Below are 12,440 nucleotides of genomic sequence, written 5' to 3'. Positions count from 1 at the left end.
AATATTTTTGGGCACATTCCTCTGTTTATGCATACATCATTACACCATGTAATAACTCTGCTAATACACTTTCTGCTTACTTAACTTGCATGATGATGACTGCCCCACTTCCCTCATTTAACCTTCACTTTGCTTCAGCTCAGGACTGTTGTCTAACCTTAGTGCACACCATGCCCTTTACCCTTTGCGAGAGGACAGTAGGAGGCGCTCTGTAACCGCTTTGTCTCATTTACAGACCATGCTTTTGAGAAGAAACTGGAAACGGTCTAGTAAGGTAAACTAAAACAGCATGTAACTCACCAAACCTCCGATTCTTCTGTAACTCCACCACCGACCGCACTGCACCTCGCCTATCCTTCCTCACTGGTGTCCCGGTACATGGATGGAGTCTCCCGGGCCCTATCCCTCCCATCCTCCTTTTCTTCCTTCCACGATGGGTTTCGCATCTGTTTTTTTTCTCAGTTCCCATTGTCACCTGCTTATTTTCCACAAGCTGCAATATACTACCTGCTATCTGTACTAATAGAGGGCATGCACATTTTATGGTTTTTGGTTGCTTGTGCAACAAAGGCTGCCTTTGCCCTAAAGATTTGCTTTAAGGCAAATTAAGTAAGTACACATCAAAGGTGGAGGGAAATTATTGAATTTCTTAACGATGCTGGCTACAAGACACAGTTTGTTTCTGTAAAGAAAAGGAAGGACAAATCATTGTTGATGTACAGCTTGTAACATCCTTTTACTAAAATTGGACATGGTCATTTAAAGTCAAAAGAATTATTGAATCAGTAGGACTGGAGTCTTTTCCCATTTTATTTTATTAGTCATTGTCGTACTGACCAGTATTAAAAAAAAAATACCATTTGGTCTTTGTGACACTTAAAAGTTTCAAATCATCAAAAATATTTTGCAAAGTTGACCTGAGTCATGTTTTGTAAGTGATTTCTTGCTTTTGCAGGACAGTCAGTGATACTGGAGGCAGTTTCTTTTTCAAGTAGGGCTTGGTATGTTTGGATAGTTTTTTACTAGTTTTAAGATTTTGTATTGACTATGATTAACTTTGCCTGATATTAAAGTTTATTAATGTTAACTGTGTCAAAGGAGAAAAACCCCCAGAAGTAACAAGAAAGGAAACACTTTTTCACTAAAGTGTCCTGAACGCCTCTTTGGGTGTGTATGCTCTTCACCTTTGATGTGTGCAACATATTGCAGACTCTGTGTCAGAAAATAAAGCAGTTTAGGGTTATCGAGGACTCTTGCCCAGCTAAACAGCTGGAAAATGTGACTGATCGTATTGCATTTTTGAACTTTTTTTCCCCATCAGTTGCAATTATAGTTTTGACTTTTTTTCTGTTTCGCATACTGCCATACTTGGAATACAGCGCTACATTTTGACTTTTGTTTCTTTTGTGGCTTTTGATTGCTGTCAGGTCAAACATGAAGCATGCTGATCGAGACTCTTCCTCTCCTTATTTGCTCGTGCATGAATCTCGTTAACTGTTCCTTTGTCAGCCATTTTTAGCAATAATGTTAAAGACAATTTTGTGCTCAAAATTGGATTTGTTTCATTTGCCCATGTATCAAGTTTCTTTTAAGGTGTCATGCGACTAAGAAGAAAAGGTGTTGTACTTTCAGACCTTTCACTACATTTCCTGAAACAGGATTAATGTTTCTATAACTTACAATAAAGATGTCTGCTGTGTATGCCAGGTTGGATTTGAGCACACAAACTTCTGCGAAGTGAATATTTTGAAACCTCTGACCAATTCTGATTCTGTGACTAATGAGTTAGCTGACATTAGTTTTCTTCTGCTGCCTACTGCCTCCTCATCTGTGTGCTGGACTACACAGAGTGTATGGTTGTTTTCAAACAGCCAATTTTCAACTGATTAAGGCATCTTAATTTGAACTTTTAAAATTGTCAAAGAAACATTAATGGAGTCATGGTACTAAACAGCCTCTCAGTTTCTCTGTGGGGTTTTAGATTCTCAATTAAGAAATATATATATATATATATTTATACATATTGTTTGGATTTCTCACACTTGGTCACATTACAACAGCAAGGTCTTTAGGAGTATGTTCCTTCTAGCTTTGTACATCTACACAGAGATTATTATTATTATTATTATTTGCCAAAATTATGAAGTCTCGCCTCAGATTCTCAATTGGATTTGGGTCTGGACTTTGACTGGACCATTTATAAATATAGTTCCTTTGTTGCATCGCTGTTATGTTTAGGTCATCATCCTGTTCACCTTGTACTCCAATTTGATGCCTCTATTTATTTTTTTTTTTTTCAGGACTTCCCTGTATTTAACTCCATCCATCTTCCCACTGACTTTGATGAGCTTCCCTCTCCCTGCTGAAAATGTAGTTTTTAGTTTTACTTTTAAACTATTAGTTGTTAAAATTCTAAAAACCATACATAATTTTCCTTCAACTTTCCAGTTTTGCACTGTTGATCTGTTGCTTAAATTTCTAATAACATACGCCTTACGTTTGTGGCTGCAATACACACTACAAAGTGTGGGAAAAGCTGAAGAGTTATGGATACTTTTGCCAGGCTTTGCGGATAGCAAAACAAGAATAAATGGGTCATGTTCTGTCAGGACAAAACAGTGACCTCATCATTAGCATACAGCAGCTAGTGAGCAGAATTAATGGGAGATGTGGGAGTTACTGCATGGTAAGATGACTTCATTGCAGGGAGCTATTCGCAACTGTTTAATGTCTGGAGAATGGAAATTAAGAGGCTCTGTCTCCAGATCAAAGGCCTGCACTCACGAGGCAGGGTTTGTTCAGAGTTTAATGAAATTCACCCGCAAAACAAAAGCTATGCTAATAAACTTTGCCTAACGAGGAAGGAGGAGAGAGAGAGTGAGGTTGAGATGGAAGGGGGATTTGTATTTGCTTGATAAATAAAGCCTAGATTTTGTTTTAGTGAAGGGTACTGACATTATTCAAAGAGAGGTTAAGCAGGCTTTTAGGAGCTAAAAAACGGTTGAGGTAGAAAACATACCTGGAAAACATGGAAGATTTAAGTTTCCACACAGAATAAAAAAGGTAAGCAGTATCACAAAGCTAAACCAGATTTCAAGACAATTCACTGGAAACTTTTTCAGCCAAATCTATTTTCACATTGGCTCTACTTTACACGCCGAAAACTAGAACAATGCAATCTGATATACGTTAAGGTGCTTTTGTTAAAAAGTTGTTTTTTAATTTAATATAATCCTCGGATGGGATGTGAAGAGATTAAAACTTAAAAATAAATTCTGTTGAATTATTATGTTTGGTTCTCACTGGTGATCTTTTGTGTTTTTTGGTTCTGTTTCTGGGCTGCATTAATGTATCTGAAGCTGGCTATTGCCCTGAAGTATACCAAAAGCCCCAAATTTGTGTTTTGGGGTCAGGTTTTTCTTTTGTTTGCTTTTTGGCATCTGTTACACACACGTGCTGATTAGGAATCTCCATTTTCTGAGATATAATTCGTCATTTGTGTGTTTGTCTGCAGTATCAGAGTATGAGGCTCTCGGATGTGTACAGGAAACCCCAGCTCTGGCGAGGTATCGTCAGCGTCAGTCTAATCGAAGGTCGCAACCTGCAGCCCATGGACACCAACGGCTTCAGTGACCCTTATGTCAAGTTCCGGATGGGTCATCAAAAATACAAGAGCAAGGTAAAGCCGTAGCTGCTGAATATGTCAAATAATTAAATGAAATCGCCTTATATAATAATGCTATGAAAGCTTTAAAGATATTCTTTTTAAAAAAATAGGTAGCTTGATTTTATAAATTTTCCCAGAAAGCTTGCCCTGCAGCTATTCAGACATCCCGTTCAATAATTTTTATTATGTGAAAAAGTATTTTCTGCTTATTTGTATGTTCCTGAAAAGAAAAACAGCTCAAGCATTTCAGAGGAGACATAGAAAATTATGACTTGTAGCAATTGGGCAAATTTCCCTTTTTTTATCAATCTTCAATTTTTTATCTTTTCATACCACAAGAAAATATAAATTTTTTGTGTCCTGTCTTTGTGTTTTTTTTTGTTGTTTTTTTACTTATTACCATAATACTTTTAGATCAAATGTACTGAAATACCTTTATGTTAAGTGTATTGTATGTGACACTTACCCTTAAGGCCCAAATTATTCACAACCCTGGCAAAGCTTTTAATTTGACCGACATATTTCTTTTGACTGCAAGTTATATTAACATTTTGGAGTGACCCGATCTTACCTTAAATCTTATAGAGAATCTGCAGAGGGAGTTAAAGATTTGGGTGATGGTGAACCAAAAACACTTGGTTTGTAAACAAAAAAAGCTGGTCAGCTTTAAGCAGGGTTGGATTGTTGTTGTGTCAGTAAAGGTTCTTCTATTGATTACTGAGAAGACCATAATTATGTTTGACATGTTTTAGTAAAATCTGAAAAACCAAAGATTTTCAAAAGGGATTTTTTTTTTTTATTAATGCTGTTTTTTTATTACTTCACTGTGTTTTGAGAGATTCTTCAAAAAAATTATTTTCATTCTTCAACAGAAAGTAATTTGTTATTTTAATGTAAGCTTAAACCTAAATCTGGCAGGTGTACGAATTATTTTGGGCTCAAGTGTAGGATTTAACAGGTTTGTTGCAATTAAGTGAGCATGAAGGCAACTGTGTTCTATTCAGACAATTCCCAAAACACTAAACCCGCAATGGAGAGAGCAGTTTGATTTCCACCTGTATGAAGAGCAGGGAGGCCACGTGGACATCACAGTCTGGGACAAAGATGCTGGCAAGAAGGATGACTTCATGGGCAGGTACAGTAGTCTTCACCAGTCACTTAATTTCCTCTTTTTTTTTTTATCAAATGCAGCTCTGTAAAATCAGAGATGAATTAGATTTTTGGGGCTTACTTGTATAATATTAGTCTCAGACAAAAAGATGTCTCACACCCAGAAGAGATATTTATCATCCTAATCTAAAGTGGTTATGTTTTCTCTTCTTACTGAACTGCTCATTTTTTAACCCCTGCTCAAGTTGAATTATTGCAGTGCATAGCGTAACTATGCAAATTTAAATCCACTTTAGCAAACCTTTGCTTTGAAGGGCATGCCAGAAACCAAGTCATGTCATTTTTATTGGGCTGCCATTTTAACACCAGATGCATTAAGGCCATGCCAGAAAATCAATTCAGTTGAGAGGATGCTTTTAAGTGCCTACTAAAAGGTATAAAATATGTCAGCTTTGCTCAAGTTGTCTTCTGTTGCTTACCTTTTGCACACTAAGAATTATTTTTTTTTCTGTTATTAGGCTTTTATCACTGCTCCCCAAAAAGCAAGGAGAACACAAGTTCTTATTGAACTCATCAAACACAGCCAAGCACAGTTGGTGCAGTAGGTTCAACTTTGCATTTCTTGCTTTATTTTAGGTGTACTATCGACCTGTCACTTCTCAGTAAAGAACAAACTCACAAGCTGGACTTGCAGCTGGAGGAAGGAGAAGGTGTCCTGGTGCTGCTGGTCACACTCACTGCATCGGCCGCGGTTTCAATCTCAGATCTGTCCGTCAACATGTTGGATGATCCACATGAAAGGCGCCAGATTATGCAAAGATATGTGAGTTTGGACAAAATGGAGATGTGTGTTGAGAATGGTTCAAGACTTTGAATTGAATTGTTTTCAGAAGGAAAGTCAAAAAATGCTGAATTAATGGGGAGAAAAAAAAAATCAAAGATAGACATAGAAGAATATGTTTTTCTTTTAAAAGAAAAAATGATCAAAGCTCATGCAAGTGATAGTTTTTCTCAAAGGCAATATGGCTTTTTGCCCAGGGTGTTAAATTACAAGAGGGCATTGTTAGATATTAGAAAGCTATTTCTGTTTTTAACATAAGAGGCCAAAACAAATCAGACCTCGTCAGAATTGATACGTGCCAATTATCTAAAATTCTATCTACAGTTTTCCTTTTAAATAGCAAAAATAATACATTTTTTATTGTCACAATTTGAGTAACACAAAACACTCGTTTCTAATAACACATTTTTTGAACATTAGTTTGCAAACTTCTTCGAATAAAGTTTCACTGGCTGTAAGGTTGGTATTTACAGGCATGGTTACAGACAACACAGAACGCAGACAACACAGATAAAAAATTAGGAATCAAAAGGACCAGCAGAAATTGTGCAGAGTTCTATTGCTGATTTTGTAAATGCAGCTTGTGCATTAGTGGCACAGATTAAGCTGTTAGAATATAACTTGCCTAACACTTTTGTCACTAAGCTTACTTTGTTAGACATGAAGAGAATAGTAGAAAGAGTAAAGGATCCATCTTTACTCTTTCAAAGACTTAAAGCAATGGCTTTAAGTCTTTGTCTTAGTCTCATTCACCCATCACTCCTCGTCACTCTTTGCTACAAAGACCCCCAGGTCGCTCTCATCAAGAGGTCTGACTCCCTGACAGCTCTCATCTCTGCACAACAGCCTCCATGAAAACTGCTAAAACATGTGATGCTGTGCGACTGGGTGTGTTCACATCCGTGTTTGACATATTACAGGACATGATTGGATTTCAGTGACCGATACCACCCTGCTGGTGTGGATTTACACCTTCCAATGTGTGGCCAAACATCAGTGCATTGACCTACATACATGGCCGTGGTGGTGCCTTGTTGGCTAGCCACAGGAGGTCGTCCGTTTTGCTCGCCGCTGCAGCGACCACCTCAAATCAAAAGGTGGAGCTCTAGGACCGAGACAGAACCACGCCGAGTCCCTCCTGAAAGCCACAAAACGACGACAGAGGGAATAAGCGCACCAGTGTGTGTGTTTCCAAGAATGTGTGTAATGGGGGCGAGAGGTAAAGGGTTAGGGTTGCATCGGGAAAGGAAGGGAAGGCGTGTAAAATGAAAAGAAAAAGCTATTTCACCTCTCACACAACTCGCACAGACCCCGTTTTTCTGCTCGACCAAAGGCGGCACATTTTACTTCCCTCACCTACCTTTTTTGCCTGCCGCCTCCTCTCTCCTGCTCTCCCCATTTCTGTCCCACTCTCAGAGCAACCTCAGCTCTTTGTCTGCCTCTGCCGTGGCCTTCCTTTGAGATGAAGGGATGGAAAGATAGAGGGAGGGGAGGGGGGGAAGAAAAATGGGGGTTGCAGATGGAGGGGCACAGTAAGGTCAGTTTGAAGACTTGAATGGTCTCCGCCTATTAACATATTCCTTTTCCCCAGACTGGCAGTCTTTCAGTTGGAGAATTTAATAAAGATGTACCTTATCAAAGAGCTCTGGTTAGACCAAGTACCACCACTAATATATAACAGTCCTGCTGAAAGCCCGCTAATCTCCCCAGTGTGCTCGCGTGTGCATGTGTACTGTATGTGCATGTGCAGACACCATTTTACCGACTGATATTTATCAGCCTAGAATCAGCTGTGCAGCACAAAGCATCAACTACTGCTAATCACAAGCGAACATTCGCATGCAGGCACATCCAAAAACAGTAACTATCTACAGTGTTTTGGCTGTGTCTCATAAAATGTATGTATATAATACTATGTTAACATTGCAGCTATAAGGAGGAGATAGTTTTACAAACTGCAGCAAACCAGAAAACGCAACCTAATAATAAAAACATACTTTTGGAAGGTTTTAGTTGAAAGTAGTGTGAAGCAGGGATTTTTTTTCTAACTTTGTATTTTATATTTTAATGGTTTTGGAGCCAGAAATGTCTGTGTCACTAAAAAGATATTATTCTAATCCTTCCCTCAAATGGTCACAGTAAGATGTTACTTTAATCTGAGGCCATTGATGAAAACAGAAAACATACACCTGAGTGGTACAGGACACTTACCATCCTTCTCATTGTAGCTTGCTAACTTAGCAAGTTGCAATGTTTGCTAAGTTGCATTGCACTGCACAGTAGTGTAAATATTTACACTACTGAAGATATAGATATGCACCAAATCATAAGATGTTCAACGTTTTCCAACAACATCCAAATAACAGCCATGTACAACTCAATATCTGAAAGTAAAGGTTCTGCTTTACTGTTGTACTGTTTGATCTTAGCACAAGGATCTTAGCACTAGCATTAAGAAGTCTTTCACAAATCAGTCAAAAATAACATATTCATCACTAGCATAATTAAGTATTAGCATCTTTAACTGCATTGGCCTTAGATGCAACGTCACACCATGTGTACGAAAGAGAGAGTCTGTTACACAACTCCGCAGGTAAACTGGATTTGAAGATAAATGTCGAGTTGACATTTACAATTGTCTTCAGCTTTTCTTGTTAGCTATTTGCATTAGGGGTTATTGTGGTTAGCATTACTAACTTTAACAGCAGTCTGTGTGTGTATTCCTGTGGAGTAACACAGAGAATTGATGTTTTCAAAAGCAAACAAAGCAACTTTGCTTCAATTTTCTCAGCTTCCTATCGCTAAGAGTCTCCTTCCCATGTTTATTTCTAACAGGGGAAGGAGTTCGAAGTAAACATGTTGAAGAAGCATGTTTACCTTTATGAAGGTAAACAACTATTCATAAATAGTAGTTTTTTAAAAACTTCTTCTGTGAATGAACTTTTACATATTTAAGCAATGATAAGGCAGCTATGTCTTCCACACCAAAAGAGCGTTGTTGACAGCTGACCTAGTAGCAGTTGATTGCTTCTGACCTACAAATCCAAAGCCAGTCAAGTTTAAAATTCACTCAGGTCACAGGCTGATTGATGTACCGATACATGAGTATACATGTCGTGTCTTGCAGGATTACATGCATGTACTCACACCTACTAATTCATACTGAGTTTGAATTTGTCTTATACCATGCACGGCACTGATGTGGCTGCCTATCTGCAACCTTTCCTTCATCCCTAATTAGTTGTTCCTCCAAACTAGAGAAGGACACAGAAAAAGAGGTAAAAAGAGAGAAGGAGATTTATGCATTATGATGGCAAAGGAGCATGCACACTAATGGCTCTTAATGGGCTTGAGGTGGCCACGAGATGGGTGGATGAGACAAGGAGGACGGGATGACCTCCACTGAAGTGGTGGCACTCCACCACCCGTGTACGCGCACATGTCAGCAGCACCTCTCCTACCCACTCTGGTGCTCTCCTCCAAGAGGAAGTGAAAGGACACAACCTGGGCAGGAAGTGAGAACCAGTAAGAGGCTTCATGACGAGCATCGAGCAGCTTTCACTGAGACTCTTGGCACATAGTGATCCTGATTTAAATGAGTAGGAAACAGTAGAAACAGGTGTTAGAATATGGCTTTTTGTTTGAATCTTCACCATTATTCGATCAAATGTCCCATGAACTTCTGGGTAAGGGCAGATGCTGTGAGTGTGTTTCTGAAACACTGCCCTGATGAAATGTGACATGCTGCAAAGATGACAGTGAGTCATAAGACTATGCCAGCTCTGATTCATTTGTGTGTTTATACGTCTGTGGAGTGTGACAGAGACAGAAAGAAGATGCCATGACGACCGGCTGTCAGTCACACAGAGGGCAGAGGGTTCATTTTCTGAAAGCCAACTCTATCCATAATCTGTCTTTGGTTTTCTGTTCATCCCTCCTCTTCGTTTCTGTCTTCTCCCCTATCACTCCACCTGCACACAGATGTGAAGAGAAATGAGCATGGCTGTTGGTCCTCACGTCTGTCTATCATCCTACCTTTGACCAATCCAGTTAGCCTGTTGGTGTCTGTCTCTTCTGATGAGGATTTGAATCCTTGTGGAGGATGGGTGTGTTCTCTCTTAACCAATCATGGATTGAAGTCGAACCCTGGATGTCCCCTTAGGGAGCAGGATTGGGGGTAGGAAGGCATGAAGAGCAGAGGAAGCGTTGGAAGGCAAAAAATTAGAAAACTGACACTCCACTAACCGGTCATATAAATATTTGGTCTCCTGTTTCTTTTAATTTTAATACAAATGGCTCTTTGCTACTTGTTTTGATCCAATTGCATAAAAAAGACATCACATATTAATAGTTCTGATTGCTCTGTTGCCTATTTTGTGACCTATTTTGCCCTCTCTTCTTTACTGCTTCTCACTGGAGCTGTATCTTCTGAGGAATCAATTCTCAAACTCAACACTTGTCCCTCTTTCCCTACATGCTTCTCCTTTCTCTACTCGTTTCCTCTCTTTTTTTCCCCCTTTCACACACTCTTCCCTCTCTCATCTGCTTTAGAGAGCTTTTTGGACAATGATATCGCTGGAAACAGGCAGAGTCTGACAGAGTTGGTAATAATGAATTAAGTCTGTAGCCTGGCCCTGACTCTGAAATTTAAATTATAATTACTCCTGTGGGGATGGAAGTGGTTATTGCCAGAGAGAGAGAAATAAATTGAAGTGAAGTGTGTTTTTTGCTCTGCTTTTAAGACGTTCCGGCACGCCTCTCAGTTTGGCCCCAGTTAAGTTTTTTTTTTTTAATGATTGTGTTTATACCTGAGTGGTTGGATGTGAGTGAAATCACAAGTTTGGGACTGCTTGTGTGTGCCTCATAGACAGGCCCCGATCTGCACAGGTTTTCCTTTTATTTACCAGGTTTATCAGGCACAGTGCCTGGCACTTTTTCACATTTTGTCACATTACAACCACAAACCTAGGTATAATTTTACTGGGATTCTATGTGAGAGACCAGTGCATAATTGTAAAGAGGAAGAAAAATTATAGAGTTCTTTTTCAGCATTTATGATGACAAAGATTACAATTTTTCTGCCGGCTGTAACAGTTTATAAGGACTTAGTTCAACTTTATCCATCTTCCAGGTCCCTGGTAAGACAAAGCATTCCCACAGCATAGGTTATGATAGAGATGTTGAGTTCAGGGTGATGATGTGCTGCGCTAGTTTTAAGACGTGCATCGTGTTTTTCTTTTTTTGCTTTCTCCACCTGTCTTGTGACAAATTGCAAACACGATTTATTCAGAATTTTTTGGTCAATGTTTTTCTTACTTGCAATTCTTGCATACTGGGTAGATTTTAGAAATGACTGACTAACAGATATTCTGAGAACAAATTCTCCCTCCTGACTGGTGAATCTCTCCATCACAGTCTCCAGTAGTAGAACAGGCTACTTCTGAGTTATTGTTGCCTTTCTTAGCCTGTAAGTTTAGGTGGGTGGTCGAGTCTTAGTGCTTTTGACATTTGTCCCAAACTTGTTTTCCATTTTTAAATGACAGATTGAACAGCACACTTTGAGATGTTGAAAGCATGGGTTTTATAATCTAACTGTGTTTAAATGTCAAGACTTTTCCTAATGAATAAGAAATACCACAGAACATACAAATGACGCACATGTGCCTCAATATTCTAGAGCAGTTTATACAAAAACTGTAAAAAAAAAAAAAGACATCAGATTTTTAAAGGTAAATTGACATGTCTGTTGAACTATCTTCTACATGTTCGGTTTATTTAATGTAGAGAACCTTGTGCGCAATGTTGCAATAATACTAAACCTAACTTTTCCCCTGGACTTGACAAAGAGCTATACCAGTATGTAAGGGTAAAGCATTTACCACAAATGTTTTACAGAAATTTTCAAAAGCTCATCTCCCTCACCCTGATCCAAAAACTTACTTTATTTAAAAGTTAGAAATTGCAGACTCACTAATGGGAGTATTTTGTCAAATTAAATTCTACCATTTGTCCTTTTGTTATCCTTGGCCGTAAATGCCAGCTCTACATTTTCAAATAAAGACCCCGTAAAGGACATATTCTACCCTTTCCTCTCTTAATGAAATGTCAGGTTATTGACCTGCCTTTCACTCCGATGCTTTTAGCTCTCCTCTTTGACTCTTCACCTCTGCTCCTGTGATGTTGTAGAGCCTCTGGAGGTCGCTTCGCAACTTGAAAGATGTCGGCGTGGTGCAAGTGAAGGTCATCAAAGCTGAGGGACTCATGGCGGCAGATGTCACAGGTACGTCAGTGCAATTAGTGCAATTAGAAAATTTTATTTTTAAAATTCCGACATTATTTGGTTGCATGATATTTACAGCAAAGTATTCATTCCTTTGGATCTTTTTCCCATTTTTGCACATACTAGCCACAAAAAGTTTTTTATTAGAATCTAATGTGTTAGACCAAGACAATGTAATGTATGACTACTTATTGAGGGAAAAATATATAGATTTATTTTTTTAGAATTTAAAGTCTGAAAAGTGAGTGTGTGGGTTTTTCAAGCTTAGAAAAGATGATTGGAGATGATCTGTGTGGAACAATTTTAAGTGAGCCACAGATTTTTCATTAGATTTATCTATGAACTTTGACTGGACCATTCTAAAGATGCTTTGTTCTATCCCGCTCTATCTTAGCTCTATGTTTTGGGTGCTGAAACTGGAAGGGGATAAACGTCAGCTCCAATCTCAAGGCTTTTACAGCTTCTAATGGCTTTACCTAAGAATTGCCCTGAATTTAGCTCCATCCACAGTCCAATAATCTTAGACCATTTTTCCTGTTTCA

General features: G+C 38.7%; 1 protein-coding gene across 6 annotated transcripts in view; it reads left to right on the top strand.

The window, feature by feature from the left end:
- Positions 1-12,440, top strand: part of mctp1a (multiple C2 domains, transmembrane 1a) — a 162,359-nt gene that overhangs the window by 85,582 nt on the left and 64,337 nt on the right. For 4 of the 6 annotated variants that reach the window (XM_044112900.1, XM_044112902.1, XM_044112905.1 and 1 more), the window contains exons 6-10: positions 236-274; positions 3,515-3,679; positions 4,672-4,802; positions 5,414-5,600; positions 11,805-11,898. In XM_044112900.1, the coding sequence (XP_043968835.1) occupies positions 236-274; positions 3,515-3,679; positions 4,672-4,802; positions 5,414-5,600; positions 11,805-11,898 (616 nt within the window). The remainder of the gene's footprint in view (positions 1-235; positions 275-3,514; positions 3,680-4,671; positions 4,803-5,413; positions 5,601-11,804; positions 11,899-12,440) is intronic. The other 2 variants (XM_044112901.1, XM_044112903.1) reach the window with 1 other exon arrangement.

Source organism: Gambusia affinis, linkage group LG03, assembly GCF_019740435.1.
Source record: "Gambusia affinis linkage group LG03, SWU_Gaff_1.0, whole genome shotgun sequence".
In the NCBI taxonomy this organism is placed as follows: domain Eukaryota; kingdom Metazoa; phylum Chordata; class Actinopteri; order Cyprinodontiformes; family Poeciliidae; genus Gambusia; species Gambusia affinis.
This window is presented reverse-complemented; position numbering and strand designations above follow the sequence as displayed.